The 27365-nt window shown below is 46.7% G+C and overlaps 2 protein-coding genes across 4 annotated transcripts in view; both read right to left on the minus strand.

Annotated features, from left to right (window-relative positions):
* PHYH (phytanoyl-CoA 2-hydroxylase) overlaps positions 1-14508 on the minus strand; it is a 32336-nt gene extending 17828 nt beyond the window's left edge. Inside the window, exons 1-6 of one of the 2 annotated variants that reach the window (XM_063669562.1) lie at positions 14346-14502; positions 12640-12698; positions 9923-10033; positions 8857-9025; positions 6270-6351; positions 2872-3053 (exon numbers count right to left, since the gene is read on the minus strand). In XM_063669562.1, the coding sequence (XP_063525632.1) occupies positions 2872-3053; positions 6270-6351; positions 8857-9025; positions 9923-10033; positions 12640-12698; positions 14346-14465 (723 nt within the window). In that variant the 5' untranslated portion in view covers positions 14466-14502. Of the gene's footprint in view, positions 1-2871; positions 3054-6269; positions 6352-8856; positions 9026-9922; positions 10034-12639; positions 12699-14345 lie in introns of both variants that reach the window. The other variant, XM_054436224.2, reaches the window with a different exon arrangement.
* Positions 14509-22509: 8001 nt separating this feature from the next.
* LOC129006730 (ribosomal biogenesis factor-like) lies at positions 22510-22830 on the minus strand. 2 transcript variants are annotated; one of them, XM_054436731.1, is made up of 2 exons: positions 22718-22830; positions 22528-22600 (listed from the first exon to the last, which is right to left on the minus strand). In XM_054436731.1, the coding sequence occupies exons 1-2, from the start codon at positions 22828-22830 to the stop codon at positions 22528-22530; spliced, it is 186 nt and encodes a 61-aa protein (XP_054292706.1). The 2 variants fall into 2 exon arrangements, with proteins under 2 accessions (XP_063526656.1, XP_054292706.1); XM_063670586.1 differs by having other exon boundaries at positions 22510-22830.
* Between the last annotated feature and the right edge of the window lie 4535 nt (positions 22831-27365).

The following is a 27365-nucleotide window of genomic DNA, read 5'->3' on the forward strand; positions in this document are numbered from 1 at the left end:
CTGTGTCCAGACAAGTTAGGAGTTCTTAAAACCATGTTCCTCATTTCCTATCAAACTACAGCTCATTCTCCCTGCTTTAACAATGGGGGCTCTTTCCATTCGCAGCATCATGGGATTCCAGGATCTTTTCATTTTTTTTTTTTTTTATGAGATGGAGTCTTGCTTTGTCGCCCAGGCTGGAATGCAGTGGCACAATCTCAGCTCACTGCAAACTCCACCTCCCGGGTTCAAGCTATTCTCCTGCCTCGGCCTCCCGAGTAGCTGGGGCTACAGGTGCGTGCCACCACACCAGGCTGATTTTGTGTTTTTAGTAGAGACAGGGTTGCTCCATGTTGGTCAGGCTGGTCTCGAACTCCCGACCTCAGGTGATCTGCCCACCTCGGCCTCCCTAAGTGCTAGGATTACAGGCATGAGCCACTGCACCCAGCCCAGGATCTTTTCTTTTTCTTTTGATACAGGAACTTGCTCTGTCACCCAGGCTGGAGTGCAGTGGCACCAGCATAGCCCACTGCAGCCTCGAACTCCTGGGCTCAAGTGATCCTCCTGCCTCAGCCTTTGGAATAGCTGGGACTACATGCATGCGCCACTATGCCCAGCTAATTATTATTACTATTATTATTATTATTAGTGATGAGACCTCACTATGTTGCCCAGGCTGGTCCTGAACTCCTGGGCTCAAGTGATCTTCCCACTTTGGCTCCCAGAGGATCTTTTCACCTTAGACCTAATGTGTTAATAGTCATCTCTCTGGTTTCTTTGCTTCTAGACGCCTATACCTCCAATGCGTCCTGCAGCAGAACATGACATTATTGTACTTGAAGAGCCGATTTGATCCCATCACTCTTGAGCTCAAATGCATTTAACAGTTCCAAGCATCAGCAGCTGAATGGATGAACAAACCATGGTTCACGGTGCAGCCATGCAATGGAATACTACTCAGCAAGGGAAGGGAAAGAACTACTGTTGGCCGGGCGCAGTGAGCCCAGCACTTTGGGAGGCCGAGGCAGGCAGATCACGAAGTCAGGAGATCGAGACCATCCTGGCCAACGTGGTGAAACCTCGTCTCTACTAAAAATATAAAAATTAGCTGAGCTTGGTGGCTTGTGCCTGTCGTCCCAGCTACTCAGGAGGCTGAGGCAGGAAAACTGCTTGAACAAGGGAGTCGGAGGTTGCAGTGAGCCAAGATCGCACCACTGAACTCCAGCCTGGTGACAGAGTGAGACTCTGTCTCAAAAAAAAAAAAAAAAAAAAAAAAAAAACTACTATCATACACAACAGCATCAATGAACCTCAAAATAACTACGCTGAGTAAAAGAAGCCAGAACGGGACAAAAAAATCTATACTATGTGATTACGTGTCTATGACATTTTAGAAAATGCAAACTAATCTGTAGTAACAGAAAGCAGCTCAGTGGTTGCCTGGAGCAGGGAGAAGGATAGAGTATCTTGATTGTGGTGATGATTTCACAGGTATGTGTGTGTGGAAAATGATCAAATTATACATGCAAAATATGTACAATTTACATGACAATTATGCCTCAATAAAACTGTTTGTTTGTTTTTTAATTAAAAGCTCTTCAGCCAGGTGTGGTGGCTCACGCCTGTAATCCCAGCACTTTGGGAGGCAGAGGTGGGCGGATCACGAGTTCAAGAGATCAAGACCATCCTGGCCAACATAGTGAAACCCTGTCTCTACTAAAAATACAAAAATTAGCTGGGTGTGGTGGCACGCGCCTATAATCCCAGCTACTCGGGAGTTTGAGGCAGGAGAATCACTTGAACCCGGGAGGCAGAGGTTGCAGTGAGCCGAGAACACGCCATTGCACTCCAGCCTGGTGACAAAGTGAGACTCCTTCTCAAAAACAAAACAAAACAAAACAAAAAACAAAAAAGGTCTTCGATCTTCCTAAAAAGTTTGAACTAAAAAGTTCCCATTCTTCCCCCAAATAAACTGCAGACTTGTTAGTATAACAGTCTTTTCGAATCTGGTCCTAATGTACCTTTTTGGGCTCACCTCCTCTGCTGCTCCCCAAAATACACCCCCAGTGCCCAGCCCATCTAGACTGTAAGCTCCCTGGGTCTTTCCCGTTCTTTGGTCAAGTTCAGGCTTGCCCTTGACCTCGTGCCTTCCTATGTCGACTCTTTCCTGTGGGACTTTGTACCCTGTCCTGCAAGGCTCAGGCAGACACCAGCCTCCTCAGATCCTTTGCTGGCCTCTGGTTGCAAGGAGACAATCTCTCCTTCCTTACTCTGAGCGCCATCAGTTAGTAAGTAAGACTGACTTGGTGCCTACCACACACATCTGGGGTCGAAGGGTTTATGTCTTACCTCTGCAGCTAGGATTTACAATCTCGGATCCTATACAGTATCTACCCAAGCTCCCCACCTTGGCTGGCTTTCAAACACGTGTTAAGGGCAGGTACAGTGGCTCATGCCTTTAATCCCAGCACTTAGGGAGGCCAAGGTGAACGGATCACCTGAGGTCAGGAGTTCGAGACCAGCCTGGCCAACATGACGAAACCCTGTCTCTACTAAAACCACAAAAATTAGCCAGGCGTGGTGGTGCACACCTGTAGTCCCAGCTACTAGGGAGACTAAGGTGGGAGGATGGCTTGAACCTGGGAGTTGGAGGTTGCAGTGAGTTGAGCAAGAACCTGTCTCAAAAAAAAAAAAAAAAAATGTTGAAAATAGGTGTGATGAATGTTTTCTCTGACATCCTTGAACTTTCTCTGATCCTCACTGCAAATCTTGGGACAATGTTTTGCTCAGAAAGGAAATGCCATCTCATTTGTAAGCTCTTTATAGGTACTGACATGAAACAGAAACTGCGAAGGAGATTCAGATCAAGACTCAGACGCCGGGCAGACCTACCTCCCACTTGGGGTAATCGTGGGGCTTCAGGGAGCCCTTGTGTGTGCCTGGGAGCACAACCAGACAGCCATTGTTCCGGTCAATGTGCTCCATCGCCGTCCAGGCGCAAACGATGAGATCGCTGGGCCTGAAGGGGAAATAGTGCAGGTCCTGGTGCAGGGGATGACGGGACGTCTTCTTGCCTGAAAAGAAAACCTGCTATTAAAGGATGCTCGAGGCCAGGTGCAGTGGCTCACGCCTGTAACCCCAGCACTTTGGGATATAAAAATATATCCCAAAGTGGGAGGCTGAGGCAGATGGAGTGCTTGAGCCTGGGAGTTCAAAACCATCCCGGGAAACACAGTGAGACTCCGTTTCTACAGAAAACAAAACAACAAAACAAAACAAAAACAACTAGCCAGGTGTGGTGGCATGCACCTGTAGTCGCAGCTACTTGGGAGGCTGAGGTGGGAGGATCACCTGAGCCTGGAGGTCGAGGCTGCAGTGAGCTGTGATTGCACTGCTGCATTACAGCCTGGGTGACAGACAGCAAGTCCCTGTCCCCCCCAAAAAAAAAAAAAAAAAACCTGGTCTCAGAATTCTTATCCTTTACCTGAAAAAACAATGACCTGTCCCCAGAAGAACCAAACAAATGAAATAATGCTACAGAAAATCAGCCCCGGAGAGATAAACACCAAACTGGAATTGGAAATCAACACAGAGGCTCCACATCTTCAAATCCTGCACTCCCTTCTTCTGGGTTGCTGGTAGCTGAGTACTTATGCACGCTATTTTCCAGCAAGTGGTATAACATCATCATCTCTGTTGTGCTTTATTCTTTGTTGTTGTTGTTTTTTGAGACGGAGTCTTGCTCTGTCACCCAGGCTGGAGTACAGTGGCGCGATCTCGGCTCACTGCAAGCTCCGCCTCCCGGGTTCACGCCATTCTTCTGCCTCAGCCTCCCAAGTAGCTGGGACTACAGGCGCCCACCACCATGCCCGGCTAATTTTTTGTATTTTTAGTAGAGACGGGGTTTCACCGTGTTAGCCAGGATGGTCTCGATCTCCTGACCTCGTGATCCGCCTGCCTCCGCCTCCTAAAGTGCTGGGATTCCAGGCGTGAGCCACCGCGCCCAGCCTTGTGCTTTATTCTTTTGTGACTCTAGATTGGGTGCAGCATCTAGCATGCAGTAAAGTGTTCAAAGACCAGTTGCATTAATTACATTGAAGAGAGTGATATGGAGTCAAGTTTGAAATCCCCTTCGAAGTGGCTGATGTCAAAAAAAGTTCTAGGCCACGTGTAGTGGCTCACACCTGTAATCCCAGCACTTTGGGAGGCTGAGGCAGGCAGCTCTCTTGAGGTCAGGAGTTTGAGACCAGCCTGGCCAACATGGTGAAACCTCGTCTCTACAAAAATACAAAAATTAACTGGGCATGGTGTTGCACGCCAGTAGTCCCAGCTACTTGGAAGGCTGAGGGCTGAGGCAGGAGAATCGCTTGAACCTGGGAGACAGGAGGTTGCAGTGAGTCAGGATCACAACACTGCACTCCAGCCTGGGCGACAGAACGAGACCTCGTCTCAAAAAAAAAGAAAAAAAACAACAACAGGCCAGGCACGGTGGCTCACGCTGGTAATTCCAAAACTTTGGGAGGCTGAGCCGGGTAGATTGCCTGAGGTCAGGAGTTTGAGACCAGCCTGACCAACATGGTGAAACCCTGTCTCTACTAAAGATACAAAAAAAAAAAAATTAGCTGGGTGTGGTGGCGGGCACCTGTAATCCCAGCTACTCAGGAGGATGAGGCAGGAGAATCACTCAAACCCCAGAGGCAGAGGTTGCAGTAAGCCGAGATTGAGCCACTGCACTCCAACCTGGGCAACAGAGCAAGAGTCCATCTCAAAAAAAAAAAGTTCTCTAAGAGGTCCTCACCCCCCACAACTATAGTCATTCCGTGCTGTGTCCAGTTGGAGTGTTCATGACCACACCAGCATTTTCCCCTGGTTTGCTCCCTGAGTGTGGCTCCCAAACACCTGATCTCCTCAGGGAGGGAGAGACCTGATAATGCTAAGCTGCCTTCTATCACATAAACCCCTCCTGGAGATCAGAAGGAAGAAAAGGCAGAAAGGATAGGGGACTCTGTCATGGCTGATTTCTACTGCAGGCACAGAGGAATTTCCCAGTGTAGTCCGAGTAAAATTCACTACAGTCTCTGGACTTGAACTCCTGGGCCCGAGCGATCCTCCCCCCTCAGCCTCCTGAGTAGTTGGGACCACAGGTGCACATCCACGCCCAGCTTGGGGAAGGTTATTAAATTACAGAAACCTGGGTTATATTTCTCAATCAGTCTCTCTGCCAATGAGGTCTTAGATTCTACATATTAGCAAGCACAAGACATCTTAAAGACAACTATAGGCTGGGCGCAGTGGCTTATGTCTGTAATCCCAGCACTTTGGGAGGCCAAGGCGGGTGGATCATCTGAAGTCAGGAGTTCGAGACCAGCCTGACCAACATGGCAAAACCCTGTCTCTACTAAAAATACAAAAATTAGCCAGGCTTGGTGGCATGCACCTGTAATCCCAGCTATTTAGGAGACTGAGGCAGGAGAATCAGGAATTGTTTGAACCTGGGAGGTGGGGGTTGCAGTGAGCCAAGATCGCGCTGTTGCACTCCAGCCTGGACAACAAGAGCAAAACTCCGTCTCAAAAAAAAAAAAAAAAAAAGACAACTATAGTTTGTGACTCATAGTAACAATTTTAATTGTGTTAGTAATAATAATGTCTTCCTATCAGGAATGCAAGAATCCACACTATCACAGCTAAAAAGAGCTGATCAAGCTTAGAGACATCGAATGGCAGGAACCTTTGATATATGAACAGTTATGTCTGTTAAACTGCATTTTTGGGGAGCCAGTCATCTGAAAATTCAGCAACAGTCCTACAGTTAATATCTGAAATCATCATCACATTTCACTGTTGTTATAGTGTAAGTTATTTTAAGACTTACTCATCCAAAGTTTGACAGTTATACACATGATTATAGTTAGACATCAGCTATTTTATTATTTTGTTTTGTTTTATTTTATTTATTATTTAGAGATAGGTCTCACTGTGTCATGCAGGCTGGAGAGCATGCCATTATAGGTTCACTGCAGCCTTCAACTCCTGGGCTCAAGCGATCCTCCCACCTCAGCCTTCCAATAGCAGGGACTACAGTGCGTACCACCATGCCTGGATATTTTCAAATTTTATTTTTGGAGACAGAGCCTCACTATGTTGCCCAGACCACTCTCAAACTCCTGGCCTCGGAGATCTTCCTCCCTCAGTCTCCTAAAATGCTGGGATTACAGGCATGAGTTACTGCACCCAGCTAACCTTACACATTTTAATGAAACCATTTTTTTTTTCTTCTCCCTTACAATTACCAGAATCTGGAGGTTTGTTTATCAACATTGTGTGCATGGCCATAATATTAGGTCCAGTGAAGCACTCCACATATTTCAGAATCTAAGAAAACAAAAAAACAAAAACAAACCTTGTGGGAAATCAGAAGTATTGACAACTGGTACAAAGTACAGTAGCTATCCACACAAGAACCAAGAAGGCAACAGTTTAAGAATCGAGTGGTATTTCACAACATTGCAAACAAAGCATGAAAAACCCAGCCACTGGAAATCATTCTAAATCTATAACACGGAATGAAATGGGCTTTTTCTGAGCTAGCTGGGAACGAAACCATTTTTTTCTACAAGAAACATACGAGTTTCGATGAGATATTAATATAGCTTTCTTGTCAACCCAAGCCACAGAGGGTTGCTCAGTGGGAGGGCAGTTTCCTCTTCCTCATTGGAGCATCTGCATATGAAGAGTCCCATACAATTGGCAGCTGTCATGAGTAGCCCGGAAGAAAGCAGAATGGTGGCTCGGAGGACATTTGACAATCGGGGACGCTTGGCACTTGACAACTCATTACTGAGATCTGGGAACCAGGAGGTGACGGGAAATGGGGAAGCAAGAGTGAACAAGCAAAGCAGGTCCCAGGCGTTAGATGAAAAATGTTAACCCAGTAATGACATGGGTCAGAGTGGCTGAGGAACACTGCATTATGAAGAAAAGGCTAACATGGGGACCCGTGACAGGGAGAGCTGGTTTAGTCATGGGGCCTGGGAGCTGGGCTGCTGCTACCGTGTGTACAGAACTCAGCAACGGAGGGGGGAAAAGCAGAAAGGGCTCAACACTGAGGTCGGGCACGGCAGCACACACCTGTAATCCCAGCACTTTGGGCGGCTGAGGCAGGTGGATCACTTGAGGTCAGGAGTTCGAGACCAGCCTGGCCAACATGGCGAAACTGTATCTCTACCAAAAATACAAAAATTCGCTGGGCATGGTGGTGCGCGTCTGTAATCCTAGCTACTTGGGAAGCTGAGGCAGGAGAATCACTTGAACCTGGGAGGCGAAGTTGCAGTGAGCCGAGATCACACCACTGCAGTCCAGCCTGGGCAACAAGAGTGAGACTCTGTCTCACCAAAAAAAAAAAAAAAAAAAAGAAAAAAGAAAAGAAAAGAAAAAAAAACAACCCATGATATTCAAATTTTGATTCCGCAAAAAAAAAGACTCCAAAAAATGAGCCACCTTCTACTGCTTCCTCACTATTTGATCTCTTGTGTATAAGGAATACTGGCAATTTGAGTATGAAACCCTGGAAAGATTATCAAAAGCCTAGGAGTCAGGCACACACTTGCTTTTTATAAAGCCTGGTATTTTTGGCATTCATCTAGGCTGGGATTTTCTAAATGCCAGCCATTCAAGAGCCATCCTCACAACTTCTGACATAACTTGTTCTGTTATTTAGCCAATGATTTCCCTACCCTTAGTTAGCTCACTTCTTTTTTTTTTTTTTTGAGATGGAGTCTCGCTCTGTCGCCCAGGCTAGAGTGCCATGACGTGATCTCGGCTCACTGCAACCTCTGCCTCCCGGGTTCAAGTGTTCTCCTGCCTCAGCCTACTGAGTAGCTGGGATTACAGGCTCTCGCCACCACGCCCGGCTAATTTTTGTATTTTTAGTAGAGATGGGGTTTCACCAGGTGTCTCAGGCTGGTCTCAAACTTCTGACCTCGTGATCTGCCCGCCTTGGCCTCCCAAAGTGCTGGGATTACAGGCGTGAGCCACCGTGCCTGGCAGTTAGCTCACTTCTTTTATACAATCTTTGTTTTTTTTCTCTTTTTCCAATACAGACAGTGCTCTCACTATGTTGCCCAGACTGGTCTTGAACTCCTGGCCTCAAGTGATTCTCCTGTTTCAGCCTCCCAAAGTGCCACTTCACCTGGCCTTTTTATTTAATCTTGTCCTAATTAACAACATGCTTGAAATCATGAGTTTGGTAGATTGCTGAGTTTTTTTCCAATACATTTAAAAATAAATATCTATTAAAATAATTTATACCTCCTAAAATCATGGCATAGACTACCAGATACTGGTCCCACTCTTCAGAAATGTAGGACATTGGCCAGGCGCAGTGACTCATGCCTGTAATCCCAGCACTTTGGGAGGCCGAGGTGGGTGGATCACAAGGTCAGAAGTTCGAGACCAGCCTGAGAAACATGGTGAAACCCTTTCTCTACTAAAAATACAAAAATTAGCCGGGTGTGGTGGCAGGCACCTGTAAACCTAGCTACTCGGGAGGCTGAGGCCGGATAATCACTTGAACCTGGGAGGCAGAGGTTGCAGTGAGCCGAGATTGCACCACTGCACTCCAGCCTGGGCAACAGAGCGAGACTCTGTCTCCTGAAAAGAAAACAAAATAAAACCCACTGATTTTACTCAGTTCAACTCCTTTCCATATCCAGCTCTAAGAGCAGTGGTTCCTGGGCTCAAGTGATCCACCTGTCAGCCTCCCAGAGTGCTCGCTCGGATTACAGGAGTGAGCCACCGCGCCTGGCCAAATCAGCGGGTTTTACAGGCAGGCATACACACTGGCAATTAAGCAGAAGCAAGGCAAGGGTGGTCTCTGACCTCGGGGAGAGTACAGTATCTGAAGAGCTCCTTATCTTCCTGGAAATCCTGGACCTTCGTGATCATCTTCTCACTTGGAGCATATTCTGATTTCGAAATGGTCACATCTCTCATTACTGTTAATCCTAATGGTTTCACCTCCTTTCTGCAGATTTTTTCAAACTCATTCCTAGAAAATTTAATTTGCAGTTGATGTCGTTACCACTGGCTCCGAGCACCTGCCCTGCCCTCCTCTGTGGAAAGGGTTGCAGACTTGAGGGGTGGTTTCTCTGCGCTAAGTTGGCCCCCAGCTTGAGGTAGAACAATTCCAATGAAAGGGAGGAGAAACTGTCCGGCTAGAATCCGTTCCCAGAATTAAATTATTCCCTAGTTTAGCATACCAGTAGGGAAGTCTTTTTATGATTTGGTTACATTGTAATAATAATAGCAAACACGTCTGTAACACTCACCATGTGCCCAGCTCTGTTCAAAGTGGTTTCCATATATTTCACCGTATTTAGTCCTAACAACAACACTAGGACATGAGTGCTATTATTATCCCCATTTTACAGGTGAGGAAACAGAAGCATGGGATGTGAAGTAAATTGCCCCAGGACACATGATATTAAGTGGTGGAGCTGAGAATGAAGCCCAGGCATGGTGGCTGCCGACTGTAATCCCAGCAACTCAGGAGGGTGAGGCCAGGAGTTCAAGACCAGCCTGGGCAACATAGTGAGACTCCCTGTCTCTAAAAACAAAGAAATAAAAAATTAGCTGGGTATAGTGGTGCACACCTGTGGTCCCAGCTACTCAGGAGGCTGAGGCAGGAGGATCGCTTGAGCCCAGGAACTTGAGGCTGCAGTAAGCTATTATCACACCACTGCACTCCAGCCTACACAACAGAGTGAGACCCTTTCTCTACAAAAAATAAAAAGCCAGTCTGGCACCAGAGCCCATGCTTCTAAACACTTCCCAACAAACCAAATCATTAAAAAACATCTGTAAAGCCAGGAGCAAATCCACCTTGTATTCTCATTACATGCACACAATACATACTTTTGTAAAATAACAAATAGTGTTACTGTACCGAAAGCGTTGAATATCGGCATCAGGTACAAGATTTTTGATTACTAGAAACCCATTTTCTTCATAAAATTTTCTCTGTTCCAGGGTTAGAACATTATTATCCAGAGTATACCTAAAGGAGAAAAAGAATCCCAAAATAGTTAAATTTTTAAATTACAGGCTAGGCACAATGGCTCATACCTCTAATCCTAGCACTTTAGCGGGCCGAGGCAAGTGGATCACTTGAGGTCAGGAGTTTGAGACTAGCCCAGGCAACATGATGAAACCCCGTCTCTACAAAAAATACTGGTTGTGCCACTCCACTCCAGCATGGGCGACAGAGTGAGACCCTGTCTCAAAAAAAAAAAAAAATTAAATTACATCCTAAAAATATGTATCAAGAACCTGAGGCTAGGCGTGGGGGCTCACACCTATCATCCCAGCACTTTGGGAGGCTGAGGCAGGTGGATCGCCTGAGGTCAGGCGTCTGAGACGAACCTGACCAACATAGTGAAACCCCATCTTTACTGAAAACACAAAGTTTAGCCAGGCATGGTGGTGGGCACCTGTAATCCCAGCTACTTGGGATGCTGAGGCAGGAAAATCGCTTGAACTTGGGAGGCGGAGGTTGCAGTGAGTTCTGATCATGCCACTGCACTCCAGCCTGGGCGACAGAGCCAGACTCCGTCTCAAAAAACAAAAACAAAAACAAAAACAAGAACCTAAGAAACGTTCATGCTCTTCAATCCAGCATTTCTAAGACCAAGGAAATAATCTGAAAACTTACACTTTATGTTCAAAATGTTAACTATAGTCATCAAAAAAAGTGCATTAGTGGGCTGGGCACAGTGGCTCATGCCTGTAATCCCAGCTTTTTGGGAGGCTGAGGCAGGTGGATCACCTGAGGTCAGGAGTTCAAAACCAGCCTGACTAACATGGTGAAACCCCATCTCTACTAAAAATACAAAAATTAGCATGCCTGTAATCCCAGCTACTCAGGAGGCCGAGGCAGGAGAATCGCTAGAACCCGGTGGGGCGGAGATTGCAGTGAGCCAGGATTGCACCAGTGCACTCCAGCCTGGGTGACAGAGCAAGGCAAGGCTCTGTCTCAGAAAAAAAAAAAAAAAAGAAAGAAAGAAAGAACGTGCATTAGTGGAAGAAAAATTAACTACTGACACTGTGTTCACTCAGTGGAATATGACTCAGACATTAAAAATTAAGGCCATATAATGCCGTATATTAAGGCCGTATGGACGGCGGGCGCGGTGGCTCACGCCTGTAATCTCAGCACTTTGGGAGACCGAGGCGGGAGGATCACGAGGTCAGGAGATCGGGACCATCCTGGCTAAACGGTGAAACCCATCTCTACTAAAAATACAAAAAATTAGCCCGGCGTGGTGGCAGGCGCCTGTAGTCCAGCTACTGGGGAGGCTGAGGTAAGAGAATGGCGTGAACCCTGGAGGCGGAGCTTGCAGTGAAGCGAGATGGCACCACTGCACTCCAGCCTGGGCGACAGAGCCAGACTCTGTCTCAAAATAAAATAAAATAAAATATAATAAAATAAATATGGACAATGCTTATTATAATAAAACATTATTACAATTATGTAAAACCAAGATACTGTACGAAAAAAAGAAAAGCCTGCAAAGAAATACACCAAAGCAATTTTTAACAGTGATTGCCTTTAGAAATGGAATTAGGGATGATTTTTAAAAATTCCTTCTATTTCTCTGATGTTTCTGTAATGAATACATATGATTTTTCAGATGGGAAACAAATTCAATAAATTGTATATTTTTAACTGTCCAGTTGATGCATTCTAAGAAGGTAAAGTAACAAACTCCAAATAAATGTACAGCATACCCATAAACTCAAATTACCCAGCCTATTCCTTAAGATTGGAATTGTGGTTGTATGAGAATATTTAGGAAGGTCAAGATCTTCCCCTTTAAAGGTGATTAAAGATAAACCAAAGATGCTAGCTAATATGTCCATATAATCAAATTACAAGCTAATTTATTTATTTTTTTTTTTTGAGATGGAGTCTGGCTCTATCACCCAGGCTGGAGTTCAGTGGCGTGATCTCAGCTCACTGCAACCTTGACTTCCCAGGTTCAAGCAATTCTCCCACTTCAGCCTCCTGAGTAGCTGGGATTATAGGTGCACACCACCATGCCCAGCTAATTTTTGTATTTTTGTAGAGGTGGGGTTTGTAGAGATGTTGGCCAGGCTGGTCTCAAACTCCTGACCTCAAGTGATCCACCTGCCTTGGCCTCCCAAAGTGCTGGGATTACAGGCATGAGCCATGGTGTCTGGCCACAAGTTAATTTAAATGTGATGTTTAACTGAATTTTTAAAAGTCAGATTATAAGGCTGGTGTGATGGCTGAGGCCTGTAATCCCAGCACTTTGGGAGGCCAAGGCAGGAGGATTGCTTTAGCCCAGGAGTTCAACACCAGCCTGGGCAACATAGGAAGGGCCCATCTCTATTAAAAATAAATAAATAAATGTCGGATTATGTATTTTCTGGTATTTTTCCTTCTTTCTGAATCTTAAAACACACACAGAAAATTAGTCGGTCTTCGAAATTTTCCACAATTGTACTAATTAGAATAAGTCCTGGAAACAGAGGATTTGTATAATAAAATTCTAATCAGGTAACATATTATGTGGTATATGTTCATTACCACTCAAGAAACTTTTATATACATATTTCAAAATTAAAACTCAAACTACTTACTGGAATTGTTGAGGATGGAAACTGGCAGAGGAAATAGTCCCTGAAGTGGGATGAGCTACCTAGGATGTGAATTAAGGCAAATAAAGTAAAATATAGGAGGCCAGGCGCGGTGGCTCATGCCTGTAATTCTAGCACTTTGGGAGGCTGAGGTGGGCGGATCACTTGAGCTCAGGAGTTCGAGACCAGCCTGGCCAACATGGTGAAATCCCATCTCTACTAAAAATACAAATTAGGCCGGGGCGGTGGCTCACGTTTGTAATCCTAGCACTTTGGGAGGCCGAGGCAGGTGGATCACCTAAGGTGGGGATTTCGAGACCAGCCTGACCAATATGGTGAAACCCCATCTCTACTAAAAATACAAAAATTAGCCAGGTGTGGTGGCATTCATTTGTAATCCCAGCTACTCCAGAGGCTAAGACAGGAGAATTGCTTGAACCTGGGAGGCGGAGATTGCAGTGAGCTGAGATCAGGCCACCGCACTCCAGCCTGGGCAACAGAGAGAGACTCCATCTCAGACAAAAAAAAAACACTACTACTACTATTAATAATAATAATAATACAAATCACACTTGGGAGGCTGAGGCAGGGGAATCGCTTGAACTCAGGAGGCGGAGGTTGCAGTGGGCCGACATTGTGGCACTGCACTCCAGCCTGGCCACAGAGCAAGACTCCGTCTCAAAATAATAATAATAATAATAATAATAATAATAATAATAATAATAATAATATAAATTCGCCTGGCATCGTGGCGCAACCCTGTAGTCCCAGCTACTTGGGAGGCTGAGGTGGGAGGATCGCTTGAGCCCAGGAGTAAGCCGAGATCGCGCCACTACTGCACTCCAGCCTGGGTGACACAGTGAGGCCCTGTTTCAAAAAAAAAAGACCAGAAAAGCAAAACCCTAGAAATTCCTTTTAAAGATCTCTTTTCTATCCGGTAACTGCAGAGAGTTGACATAGAATCGCATTGTTTCTTTAGCATAATCGGTTACTTTCGGAATGTCACTCTCATCAATTAACTTGTTATCTTTTCTTTCTCTCTGTTTCTGTCTTTTGGAGCGCACTGGCCATCACGGCTCACTGTAACCTTGGACTCCTGGCCTTGGCCCCCAGAAGAGCTGAGACAACAGGCAAGGCGTGTGCCGCCGCGCCAGTCCTCACCCGCTGTCCTTCCCTAAATAGTGTCTTTATATAACTCAGTGGCAATGCCGTAGTCCAGCAGGGAGGCCGCCCTGGGCAGCGCCTGCCTGGCCAGCTCCTGCCCGGGAGGGCACCGTCCTGTCCCCTCCGGGGAGGGTCCGGTCACCGCTTGCCTGGGCCCCTTCCAGGCAGCCCTGCGCGTCTGTGCACCGTGCGCCTGTGACTGGACATCTCTGGGTCTCTGGACAGCTGCAGGGGTCACGCGCCGCCGGTGAAACGACGTCTCCACAAAGCGAGGAGCAGAGGCCCCCAGGGATCCCGGAGGGCAGGGCAACGCGGCAATTGCCCCGACCCCAGGGCGGCCGCGCGTGTCCTCGGGGGACGCAGCCTCCTCCCCGCTCCCCGGCTCCGGGAAGAGACGCGACCCAGGCGGGGACCCGGCGCTGAGCGAGGAGGCGCTGGGGCTGCGATGCGTGCGACCCCGAGGCCTCCACCCGGACCGGGGCCACCACTCAGGCCGCAGCGCCGGCGCCGGGTCCAGCCCGAGCCCCGCGCAGCCCAAAGGATACTACGGCCCCGGCCGAGGGGCGGCCGAGGTGGCCCAGCACGATCTGCAGACGGGCGGCGGCGCGAGGCTGCTCCATGGCTGCGGCGCGGGGAACCCCCACCCCGCCCGGCCTCGGCCCCATTTAGCCCCGCGGGCGGCTCCGCCTCCAGGCGCCGCCCCGGACTGGACGCAAGCGGGATTCGGGGCGGTGCCAGCTCGCGGGCCGGGGCTGCTGGGGAGCCCTAGTCCGCTAGGGTCCGCGCGCCGGGCAACCGCGCGGGGCTGAAGTCCTCCCCACACCATGATCCTTCCGTCCTTTCTTTTCTTTCTTTTTAAAAAGAGACAAGATCTTGCTCTGTCGCCCAGGCTGGAGTGCAGTGCGCGATCATAGCTCACTGCAGCCTTGAACTCTTGGGCTAATTTTTATTTTTTGTAGAGATGGGGTCTCGCTTCGTTGCCCAGGTGGGTCTCAAACTCCTCCCCGCCTCCCGCCTCGACCTCCCAAAGTGCTGGTAACTACAGGCGTGAGTCATCACCCCTGCCCCGCACCCTGTTTCTATTCCATCACCAGGACCTTCCCTGCTGCACCGAAGCTCGGGGGCCCAGTGACCAGGCCGAGGTCACACAGTGACAAGTGGCTGGGCTGGGACCTCACTCACCCTCCTAACGTCATGGCTTCCATCTGTTTCACCCCACGTGACTGCTCCTTCCACTGACAGCTGAAAGAGTAAAATCTCCGATTTAAACAAAAAGTTTGCCGGGCGCGGTGGCTCACGCCTGTAATCCCAGCACTTTGGGAGGCCAAGGCAGGCGGATCACGGGGTCAGGAGTTCGAGACCAGCCTGGCCAACTTGGTGAAAACCCGTCTCTACTAAAGATACAAAAATTATCTGGGTGTTGTGGCGCACGCCTGTAATCCCAGCTACTGGGGAGGCTGAGGCAAGAGAATCGCTTGCAACCGGGAGGCGGAGGATGCAGTCAGCGAGATGGTGCCACTGCATTCCAGCCTGGGCGACAGGGCAAGACTCCGTCTCTAAACAAACAAACAAACAGGTTTTTAGCCGGGTGCGGTGGCTCACGCCCGTAACCCCAACACTTTGGGAGGCCGAGGCAGGAGGATCGCTTGAGCTCAGGATCGTTAGAGATCGAGACCAGCCTGGGTAACATAGTGAGAACACCTGATCTACAAAAAATTAGCCGGGCGTGGTGGCGGGCTCCTGTAGTCCCAGCTACCCGGGAGGCTGAGGCAGGAGAATGGTGTAAACCCGGGAGGCGGACCTTACAGTGAGCGAGATCGCGCCACCGCACTCCAGCCTGGGCGACAGAGCAAGACTCCGTCTCAAAAAAAAAAAAAAAAAAAATTCCAGACATTGTATGAGGAAGCATTGCAAAACTTTCTGTTCTGTTAGCTGTTGCATGCAGCCCCCAGTCATGTTCCCCACGCTTGCTCGATCTATCACGACCCTTTCACGTAGACCCCTTAGAGTTACAAGCCCTTAAAAGGACCAAGAATTTCTTTTTCAGGGAGCTCGGTTGCAAGTCTGCCGAAGTTCCCGGCCTAATAAAGCCCTTCTTTAACCCGGTGTCTGAGTTTTGTCTGCGGCTCGTCCTGCTGCAGGAGGATCACCTGAGCCCGGGAGTTTGAGGTTGCAGTGAGCCCAGATCGTGCCTCTGCACTCCAGCCTGGGCGACAGAGTGAGGCCGTGTCCAAAAAACACAAAAACAAAAAGCAAACAAAACTCCAAAACAACAATGAAGTTTTGAAAATAAAAATAAAAAAATAAAAATGCTAAGATTCATCCCTAAAAGTCATATGTGCCATTCAAAAGGGGTATTTCATTTAGCGGGACTCCAGCCCAAAATATTAGAAACAGTTCGGTTGGTCATAAAAAAAAAAAAAGTGAATAAAATAAATGATCTCCAGAAAAGTCTGATGCACACAGGCCAGTATGGTGTAAATTTCTTAGATAACTCGAGCATCTCTTTATAAGATTTATTTTCCATTCCATAACTACGGATATTGACATAGCATCTCATTGGTTCTTTACTGTCTCATTTTCTCATTGATTTTTTTTCTTTTTTAGCTTCAAGAGTTACTTCCAGAACGTCGCAGCACACGTTATCACTTCCTGCATGACGTCTTTATAGAATTTGGTGACCATGTCGCAGTCCAGGAGGGAGGCCCGCAGCCAGCATCACCAGCCTCTTCCTGTTTGCACAGGCAGGGAGGAGAACGGCAGCTCCCGGGCTTCCCCTGGGGAGTCCCTCCAGCTTTCTCCGGGATTCCGCCCGCCCCAGGGTCTCAGGCCAACAGAAGGACCCGGGATCCCTTAGCAGCTCCGGACCTCATCTGCCCCACTTCGGCATCCCGCGCGGTAACATGACCATGTAGAAATAACCCTGGGCTCTCAAGGACTCTACGGTTTGTCACGGTTTGAACGGAAGCGCGGGGCCTGGGGCGGGTGCAGGTGGAGGGTCCGCCTCTTTCTGCCCCTGGGAACGCCCCTTTCTGGATGGGGACCGGCGAGGCGGTGTCTTCTTTCTGCCCTCGCCTGGTGAAATGTGGGCACTGCTGCCAGGAGAAAAAAAACTGAAGATGTGAATTCAGTTCCTCACCCTTCCCTTGTTTATTAAAAAATCGGATCTTGGCCGGGCGCGGTGGCTCACGCCTGTAATCCCAGCACTTTGGGAGGCCGAGGCGGGCAGATCAGGAGGTCAGCAGATCGAGACCATCCTGGCTAACACGGTGAAACCCCGTCTCTACTAAAAACACAAAAAAGTTAGCAGGGTGGTGGCGGTCGCCTGTAGTCCCAGCTACTCGGGAGGCTGAGGCAGGAGAATGGCGTGAACCCGGGAGGCGGAGCTTGCAGTGAGCCGAGATCGTGCCACTGCACTCCAGCCTGGGTGAAAAAAAAAAAAAAGATAAAAAAAGTTCAGGACCTTTACCCGCGCTGACAGTGATTGGTTTTCATGACCAATAAAGAAATTCGAATGAGATGAAGCTACTTACACCTGTGTTTTTACTGTTCCTTTAAAATGCCCTAATTTCACAACAATGTGAAAATTCCTGCCATCTCTCCCACAAGGCATTTATACAAGGATGTACTTAGATATTTAGATGTATTTAAATTTATGCTTTTTTTTTTTTTTTTTTGAGACCGAGTCTGACTCTGTTGCCCAGGCTGGAGTGCAGGGCGTGATCTCGGCTCACTGCGACCTCTGCCTTCCGGGTTCAAGAGATTCTCCTGACTCAGCCTCCGGAGTAGCTGGGATTACAGGTGCGCCATCAAGCTCAGCTAATTTTTTGTATTTTTAGTAGAGCCAGAGTTTCACCATTTTGGCCAGACTGGTCTCGAACTCATGACCTCAAGTGATCCACCCGCCTCAGCCTCCCAAAGTGCTGGGATTACAGGCGTAAACCACCGCACCCGGCCCAAACTGATGCTTTTTACCGAGAGATGAAGGAAATTCTTAAATGCTCACAATTTTATCTGCCTTTTTAAAATTAGAGGGATGCTGGGTTTAACATTTTTCATTTAAGATCTCATGGAGAATTAACATAATAATTTCTCCGTAGGTAAAGAGGTAATTTGATGAATTTTACTAGTTTTCTTTCAAATAGCTATTTGGATTATTGGAAAATTCCCTAAGTAGACATCTTTAATAATTATGTTATTAAAATAAAAATATTTTAGAACAGTTGAAGCAGAACATTAATGGAATGTAAACATTATCACAAGAATGAAAATTTCTTTCCCCTTTGGTATTAGGTATTTATTCATTTCTTATTAAAGTTGGCCTTTTGAAGATTACTTCAAAATTAGCTTCCCCACCTCTTCAAGCAATGTGCTTGGTTACTTACGTATTGAAAGTAACCTTGCAGACAAGTTTTGAAACGCAATTTTCAAAATGATCTAAGGAATACTTTTCCCCATATATATAAATTAAATGATTTGTTAAATAATAGCCATATTTGAACAGCCAAGTAAAATGTTTGAATTTTAAAATCTTGGATTAAATTGTTCAAACTGGCTAGAGGAAGTGGGTCACGCCTGTAATCCCAGCACTTTGAGAGGCTGAGGCAGGTGGATCACCTGAGGTCAGGAGCTCGAGACCAGTCTGGCTAACATCTTAAAAACCCATCTCTACTAAAAATACAAAAAAAAGAAAAAAAAAAATTAGCTGGGCGTGGTGGCACATGCCTGTAATCCCAGCTACTCAGGAGGCTGGGGCAGGAGAATCGCTTGAACCCGGGAGGTGGAGGTTGCAGTGAGCCAAGATGGCGTCATTGCACTCCAGCTTGGGCAACAGAGTGAAACTCCGTCTCAAACAAACACACAAACACAAAAATGAAAACCAGAAAACAAACAAAAGCCCCAGAAAATTAGCTGGGCGTGGCGCACCTGTACTACCAGCTACTTGAGAGGCTGATGTGGGAGGATCGCTTGAGCCCAGGAGGTGGAGGTTGAAGTGAGCCCATATCGTACCACTGCACTCCAGCCTGGGCGATAGAGCAAGACTGTGTTTCAAAAACAAAATAATAAATTAAATAAATAAATAAATAAACAAATAGTTCAAGCCAGGCATGGTGGCTCCCGCCTGTAATGTCAGCACTTTGGCAGATAGAGGCAGAGGATTTCTTGAAGCAAGAGGCTCAAGACCAGCCTGGGCAACACAGCAAGACTTCGCCTCTACAAAAAATTTTAAAAAGAAATAGCGGGGTGCAGTGGCGCACCTGTAGTCCTAGCTACTCCAGAGTCTGAGGCAGGAGGATTGCTCGAGCTCAGGGTTCTAGGCCGCAGTGAGCCATGATCCCCTACTGTACTCCAGCCTGAGTGATTGAGTGAGGTCCTATCTCTAAAATTTGTTTTAAAAAATTTAAAAAGTTAGCTGGGTGCGGTGGTTTACGCCTGTAATCCAGCACTTTGGGAGGCTGATGCGGGTGGATCACAAGGTCAGGAGTTCAAGACCAGCCTGGCCAAAATGGTGAAACCCTGTCTCTACTAAAAAAATAAAAAAAATTAGCCAGGCGTGGTGGTGGGCGCCTGTGGTCCCAGCTACTCAGGAGGCTGAGGCAGGAGAATCACTTGAACCCGGGAGGCAAAGGTTGCAGTGAGGTTAGATTGCACCACTGTATTCCAGCCTAGGCAACAGAGAGAGACTCCAAAAAGAATAATAATAACAATAATAAGTTGTTCAAGCATTGTACACACTTAAGGAAATGTCATTATATAAATAAAAAATTATCTTCAATCAACTCCAGATTTAAAGACTCTGAGAATAGATATGACTGTAGGTCAGGTCATTTGGTTACAAGTTTTAAAGTTCATTTAGAATATAGTGGGTCACACCTGTAATCCCAGCATTTTCAGAGGCTAAGGCAGAAGGATCACTTCAGGCCAGGAGTTCCAAACCAGCCTGGGCAACATAGCAAGATCCCATCTCTGCAAAAAGTTTAAAAATTAGCCAGGTATGTAGGCTGGGCGCGGTGGCTCACACCTGTAATCCCAGCACTTTGGGAGACCGAAGCGGGCAGATCACCTGAGGTCAGGAGTTCGAAACCAGCCTGGCCAACATAGTAAAACCCTGTCTCTACTAAAAATACAAAAACTAGCCGGGCATGGTGACGCATGCCTGCAGTCCTCGCTACTCAGGAGGCTGAGGCAGGAGAATCGCTTGAACCTGGGAAGCGGAGGTTGCAGTGAGCTGAGATCGCGCCACTGCACTCCAGCTTGGGCAACAGAGTGAGACGTCATCTCAAAAAAAAAAAAAAAAAAAAAATTAGCCGGGTGTGTTGGTACGCACCTGTAGTCCCTGCTGTTCAGGAGGCTGAAGTGAGAGGGTCTCCTGCTTTTCTCCAAGCCCATTTCTGATGTCAGCTATAATGAAAATAAGTCTGAAGAATGGAGACATCTGTGGTGCAGAGAAATATCTCATCTTCCAACCTAAACTAGAAACTAAAAAATATAGGTGTGTAAATCTAGGAGAAGAGGAAAGAATAAAATTATCACTTATGGAATTATTTGGATTGGGAAATACCTAGAGGCCCGGGGTAAATGATCTACCATGAAACAAACACAAATCAACCAGCAAACCTCTACACAATTATTGGGTACCTGATTTGTACCAAGCTGTCTAAAAGAAACAGGGAAACATAGGAGGGGGTACAGCAATGATCCACGTGAGCAGAGGGAAAGGCAGTGCCACGCCCAGGCTCTAAACGACACAGGCCAGGGGACAGGGCAGCAGGTGCAGGAAGAGTGAGGGCTAAAGTATGTTAGGATGAAGGAGGGCAGAAAGGAAGGAAATAGGGAAAGAAATCACACACACACACTCATACACACACACATACACATACCTGCACACACGCACATACACACATGCACGCATGCGCACACACACATGTTCCATTCTATGTGTCAGTTCTCCATGGATATGAATGGAACACGTGTGTGTGTGCAGCGAGGCTGGAATCAGAGAGACTGCTTGAGAGGAAAGGGAAGGTGGTGTTTTAATTCTAAGTTGAACAAAATGCAGAAAGAAGGAAACTTCTCATTTGAAACTGTTGTATTTCCATGGCCCTTTATGTATACTTTTTTTTTTTTTCGATGGAGTTTCGATCTTGTTGCCCAGGCTGGAGTGCAATGGCACAATCTTGGCTCACCACAACCTCCGCCTCCCGGGTTCAAGTGATTCTCCTGCCTCAGCCTCCCAAGTAGCTGGGATTACAGGCATGCACCACCATGCTCGGCTAATTTTGTATTTTTAGTAGAGACAGGGTTTCTCCATGTTGATCAGGCTGGTCTCGAACTCCCGACCTCAGGTGATCTGCCCGCCTCGGCCCCCCAAAGTGCTGGGATTTATGTATACTTTCATGTCGGCGTTAATCATCTCATGTTGGCACTACAGAAAAGTTGATTCCGCCACAGTCTGCCTGGTGGGCGAGGCTCGCTTTGTGCACAAAGCTTGGTAGCCACCGGTGAACTGACCTTCCCCACTGCTGGCCCCCACTTTGTATGGCTACGTGATCATATTAATTTGAACAGGCATGGTGGCTCAGGCCTGTAATCCCAGCACTTTGGGAAGCCAAGAGTTTGAGACCATCTTGGGAAACACAGCAAGACCCCATCTGTATGAAAAAAGCTAGAAAATTAGCCGGACGTGATCGTGATGTGCCTGTAGTCCCAGGTACTCAGGAGGCTGAGGCGGGAGGATCACTTGAGCCCGGAAATCAGAGGCTATAGTGAGCCATGATCACACCACTGCACTCCCACCTGGGCAACAGAGTGAGACCTTGTCTCAAAAAAATTTTTAAAAATCATATTAGTTTACATTATATATTACATATATATTTAAATGACCCAATGTTTTGTGATCAATAATAATACACATATATTGTAGAATATTTGAAAAAATATAGGGAAAAAACCCCTAAAATTCGCTCATGTGGCTGCTCTTTGCAAGAAAACCGTTGTTAAAATTCAATCTATTTTTTCCCATTCACATTTAGTTGAAATATATACATTTTATACAGGTATATACATATATATATTTTTTTCAAAGTTAATATCACACCGAATACACCACATTGCATCTTTTTTTGTATAAAACATTTAATTTAGGCCAGGAGCAGTGGCTTATGCCTGTAATCTCAGCACTTTGGGAGGCCGAGGCGGGTGGATCACCTGAGGTCAGGAGTTCAAGACCAGCCTGACCAACATGGAGAAACCCCATCTCTACTAAAAATACAAAATTAGTCGGGCGTGGTGGTGCATGCCTGTAATCCCAGCTACTTGGGAGGCTGAGGCAGGAGAATTGCTTGAACCTGGAAGGTGGATGTTGCAGTGAGCCGAGATAGCGCCATTGCACTCCAGCCTGGGCAACGAGAGCAAAACTCCGTCTCAAAAAAAAAAAAAAAAAAAGAAAGAAAGAAAAAAGAAAAAAATACAGGGAAAAAAACCTCTAAAATTAACTCATGTGGCTGCTCTTCACAAGAAAACCATCGTTACAATTCAATGTATTTTTTCCCATTCACATTTAGTTGAAAAATATACATTTTATACAGGTACATACATACGTATGTATATAGTTTTTCAAAGTTGGTATCACACTGAATACACTGAATAGACTGCATTGCATCTTTCTTGGTATAAAACACTCAATTTATTGGTCTTTGTGGGAGAATTAGATGCATCACCACTGTGTTACAACTGAGCCATTAATTTTATAGCTTCATCAACATTAACTGGTTTGCTTTCATGATGCTGCTGAGGAATCAGTTCTTTCTGCAGAAGTTCAAGAGAAAGGCCTTTTGAGAAATGTGGAAGTTCCTCTTGTACACTTACAAAAGCTTTGTTTACTCTGCTGACTTTTTCATCATTCATAATGTTTGTCTTCCTAAGATTAGTGGTAATTGGTTTTGCTCTGTTTTTAGCCTTAAAGCTTTTTTGGCTAGCTATGCAAAATACTTTCCTGGACTTCTGCCTTCTAAATTTGTTCTTGGCCATTGTCAGGAATTCAATACTTGCGTGCAGCTTCTTAAACTCCAGGTGACGCCGCATCTTTTTTTCACCTTAGATTACAGCATAGACATTTTACTATGAATACATAGTCTCCAAAAACGTGACTTTTGAGGTAGAATTACAGATAATTTTTTTTTTGAGACAGAGTCTCAAAAAGAAACATTTAAAAAACTGCTGGGTGTGGGCTGGGCGCGGTGGCTCATGCCTGTAATCCCAGCACTTTGGGAGGCTGAGGCGGGTGGATCACTTGAAGTCAGGAGATGGAGACCATCCTGGCTAACATGGTGAAACCCCGTCTCTACTAAAAATACAAAAAATTAGCCGGGCATGGTGGCAGGTGCCTGTAGTCCCAGCTACTCGGGAGGCTGAGGCAGGAGAATGGCGTGAACCCAGGAGGTGGAGCTTGCAGTGAGCCGAGATTGCGCCACTGCACTCCACCCTGGGTGACAGAGCGAGACTCTGTCTCAAAAAAAAAAAAAAAAAAAATTAGCCGGACATACTGGCATGCACCTGTAGTCCCAGTTACTCTGGAGGCTGAGGCAGAAGAATGGCTTGAGCCTGGGAGGCAGAGGTTGCAGTGAGCCGAGACTGCATCACTGCACTCCAGCCTGGGTGATAGAGTGAGATCCTGTCTCAAAACAAAACAAACAAACAACAACAACAACAACAAAAACTGCTGGGTGTGGTGGCCCACACCTGTAATCCCAACACTTTGGGAGGCCAGAGTGGGACGATCACTTTAGCCCAGGATTTCAAGACTAGCTTGGGAAACAAAGTGAGACCCCTCCATCTCTACAATAATTTTTTTTTTTAAGTAGCCCAGGTGTGGTGGTGTGCCTGTAGTCGTAGCCACTCAGGAAGCTGAGGTGGGAAGATCTCTTGAGCCTGGAAGGTCAAAGCTGCAGTAAGCCATGATCATGCCACTGCACTCCAGCGTGGGTGACAGAATGAGACTGTCTCAACAAAAACACACTTACTTACATACATAAATACATAAATTGGAATCATACTGCATATAGAGTTGTTTTTCAAAACTCATTATTACATTGTGAATATTTCCGTATTTTAAATGCCATAAGACCTAATTTTTTTTTTTTTTTTTTTTTTTTTTTTTTTTTTTTTTTTTTTTTTGAGACACAGTTTCATTCTGTCACCCAGGTTGGAGGGCAGTGGCATGGTCTGAGCTCACTGCAACCTCTGCCTCTGGGGTTCAAGCGATTCTTGTGCTTCAGCCTCCTGAGTAGCTGGGATTACAGGTGTGCACCACTACACCTGGCTAATTTTTGTATTATTAGTAGAGACGAAGTTTTGCCATGTTGGCCAGGCTGGTCTCGAACTCCTGACCTCAGGTGATCCACCCGCCTCAGCGTCCCAAAGTGTTGGTATTACAGGTGTGAGTCACTGCGCCCGGCCTAAGACCTGATTTTTGATGACTTCACAGCATTCTAGCCTGTGGATTTTCCTATACTCATTGAACCAACGTCCTATTACTATATGTAAGTTTATGTTTTCTTTTCCTTTCTTTCTTTTTTGCTTACAATTGTAAATAATTTGATGAATATGCTGATTTTCAGTGTTAGGTAGTCCCATGGATATTTCCTTAGGATAAATTATTGACATAGAGTTGCTAGTCAAATGCTATTAAACATTTTAATATTGCCAAACAAGTCTCAAAATGCTGTTATCAATGAGCACTGAGCATTGATAAAACCTGGGCCTTACCCTTTTTTTTTTATTTTTTTGAGACGGAGTTTTGCTCTTGTTGCCCAGGCTGGAGTGCGATGGCGCAATATCGGCTCACCGCAACCTCCGCCTCCCGGGTTCAAGCGATTCTCCTGCCTCAGCCTCCTGAGTAGCTGGGATTACAAGCATGCGCCACCATGCCTGGCTAATTTTGTATTTTTAGTAGAGATGGGGTTTCTCCATGTTGGTCACATTGCTCTCCAACTCCTGACCTCAGGTGATCCACCTGCCTCGGCCTCCCAAAGTGCTAGGATTACAGGCATGAGCCACCACGCCCGGCTGCCTTACCCTTTTTAAATCCTTGCCAATTAGGTAGGCAAAAAATAAAAAGACTTCATGTTGTTTAAATTTGCCTGTCTAGTGAGATTGAACAAGTTTTGAGCTCTACATTGGTCATTTGTGTATTTGTGAATTGCCTGTCGATTTCTATCTTAGGGTAGGTTAAGCTATGCTGTAGTAATAAGTAAACCCTGAACTGTTAATGCCTCAACCAAATGAAAGTTTACTTGTCAATGATTCTCCAGCAATGACTGAGAGATCCACAAGTCCATTTTGTGATGCTGTCACCTTAGACCTGCATCCTCTGAGGGTGTCAACGGAAGGCAGTCACAGTATAGGTGGCCCCGACAGATTTCAAGAGACTACAGCAAGGCAGTGCCCAACCCACTGAAAACTGGGACTCAAGTGAAAGGGTAAAATAATGAGACTCTGGAAGCTGGTGACTCAGACAGAAATACTACAGAGCAGGGGTCCCCAACTCCCAGGCCGGGGACCCTTACCAGTCTGTGCCCTGTTAGGAACCGAGCCACACAGGATGGGGTGAGCAAGCATTCCCACCTGAGCTGTGCTTCCTGTCAGATCAGCAGTGGCGCTGGATTCTCACAGGAGCGGGAACTCTGTTGTGAACCGCACGTGAGGGATCTAGGTTGTCTGCTCCTTATGAGAATCTAATGCCTGATGATCCATCACTGTCTCCCATCACCCCCAGATAGGATCATCTAGTGGCAGGAAAACAAGCTCAGGGCTCCCACTGATTCTACATTATGGTGGGTTGTAGTTGTTTCATTACATATTACAATGTAATAATAGTAGAAATAAAGTACAAAATAAATGTAATGTGCTTGAATCATACTGAAACCTTCCCCGGGCACTGTGCCCCAGTCTGTGGAAAAATTGCTTCCACAAAACCAGTCCCTTGTGCCAAAAAGTTTGGGGACCACTCCTATAGAGGAAGACACTTAGAAGATGAATCATGTACAGAATTTCTCTGCTGTTGTATAATGCAAGTATTTGGGATAGGATGTTCTCTAAAACATTGGTCAAAAACTGCTAGGTTATCCTTGCACTATAGAAAAGTCAATTCCGCCAGGCGCGGTGGTTCACGCCTGTAATCCCAGCACTTTGGGAGACCGAGGCAGGCAGATCACGAGGTCAGGAGTTTGAGACTAGCCTGACCAACATGGTGAAACCCCATCTCAACTAAAAATACAAAAATTAGCCGGGCCTAGTGGCGTGCACCTGTAATCCCAGCTACTCGGGAGGCTGAGGTAGGAGAATCGCTTGAACCCAGGAGGCAGAGGTTGCAGTGAGCTGAGATTGCGCCACTGCACTCCAGCCTGGGCAACAGAGTGAGACTATGTCTCAGAAAAAAAAAAAAAAAAAAAAAGAAAAGAAAAGTCAATTCCAGCTGGGTGCGGTGACTCACGCCTGTAATCCCAGCACTTCAGGAGGCCAAGGTGGGCAGATCACCTGAGGTCGGGAGTTCGAGACCAGCCTGACCAACATGGAGAAACCTCGCCTCTACTAAAAATACAAAATTAGCTGGGCATGGTGGCACATGCCTGTAATCCCAGGTACTCCAGAGGCTGAGGCATGAGAATCGCTTGAACCCGGGAGTCGGAGGTTGCAGTGAGCTGAGATCACGCCATTGCACTCTAGCCTGGTCAACAAGAGCGAAACCGCATCTCAAAAAAAAAAAAAAAAAAAAAAAAAAAAAAAAAAAAGAAAAGTCGATTCCGGCCGGGCACGGTGTCTCATGCCTGTAATCCCAGCACTTGGGGAGGCCGAGGGGGGCAAATCACCTGAGGTCAGAAGTTTGAGACCAGCCTGGCTAACATGGTGAAACCCCGTCTCTACTAAAAATACAAAAATTAGTGGGGTGTGGTGGCGGGTACCTGTAATCTCAGCTACTGGGGAGGCTGAGGCAGGAGAATCTCTTGAATTCTGGAGGCGGAGGTTGCAGTGAGCCGAGATCGTGCCACTGCACTTTAGCTTGGGTGACAAGAGAGAGACTTGGTCTCAAAAAAAAAAGGAAAGTCGATTCTGCCGCAGCCTGTCCAGGGGCCCATGTTTGCTTTGTGCACAAAGCTTGGTAGCTAGTGGTGAACAGACCTTCCACCCTGCTTGCCCTGCTTGGTATGGCTGTGTAAGCAATTCTCGTTCACAGATTTTAAAAATACCATGTTTGAGGCAACAGCTTTGCTTCATGGCTGCAAAAATCTCTCCCCTGGTGAAGAAGCTACCCTGTGGGTATACAGCCTTGTGGTGGGGAGAATAACGGTCCTCCCCAAAGATGTTCACGCCCTAATCCCTGGAATCTGTGGCTGTTACCTTACCTGGCAAAAGGGATTTTCCAAATGTGATTAGCATTAAGGACTTTGATAGGGGGATTACCCCGTATTATCTGGGTGAGCCCACTGCAATCATGAGTCCTGAAAATGGGGAAACGTTTCCCGGATGTAATAAGAAAGAGATATGCCAGCCGGGTGCGGTGGCTC

The sequence above is a fragment of the Pongo pygmaeus genome, chromosome 8 (assembly GCF_028885625.2).
Source record: "Pongo pygmaeus isolate AG05252 chromosome 8, NHGRI_mPonPyg2-v2.0_pri, whole genome shotgun sequence".
Taxonomy (NCBI): domain Eukaryota; kingdom Metazoa; phylum Chordata; class Mammalia; order Primates; family Hominidae; genus Pongo; species Pongo pygmaeus.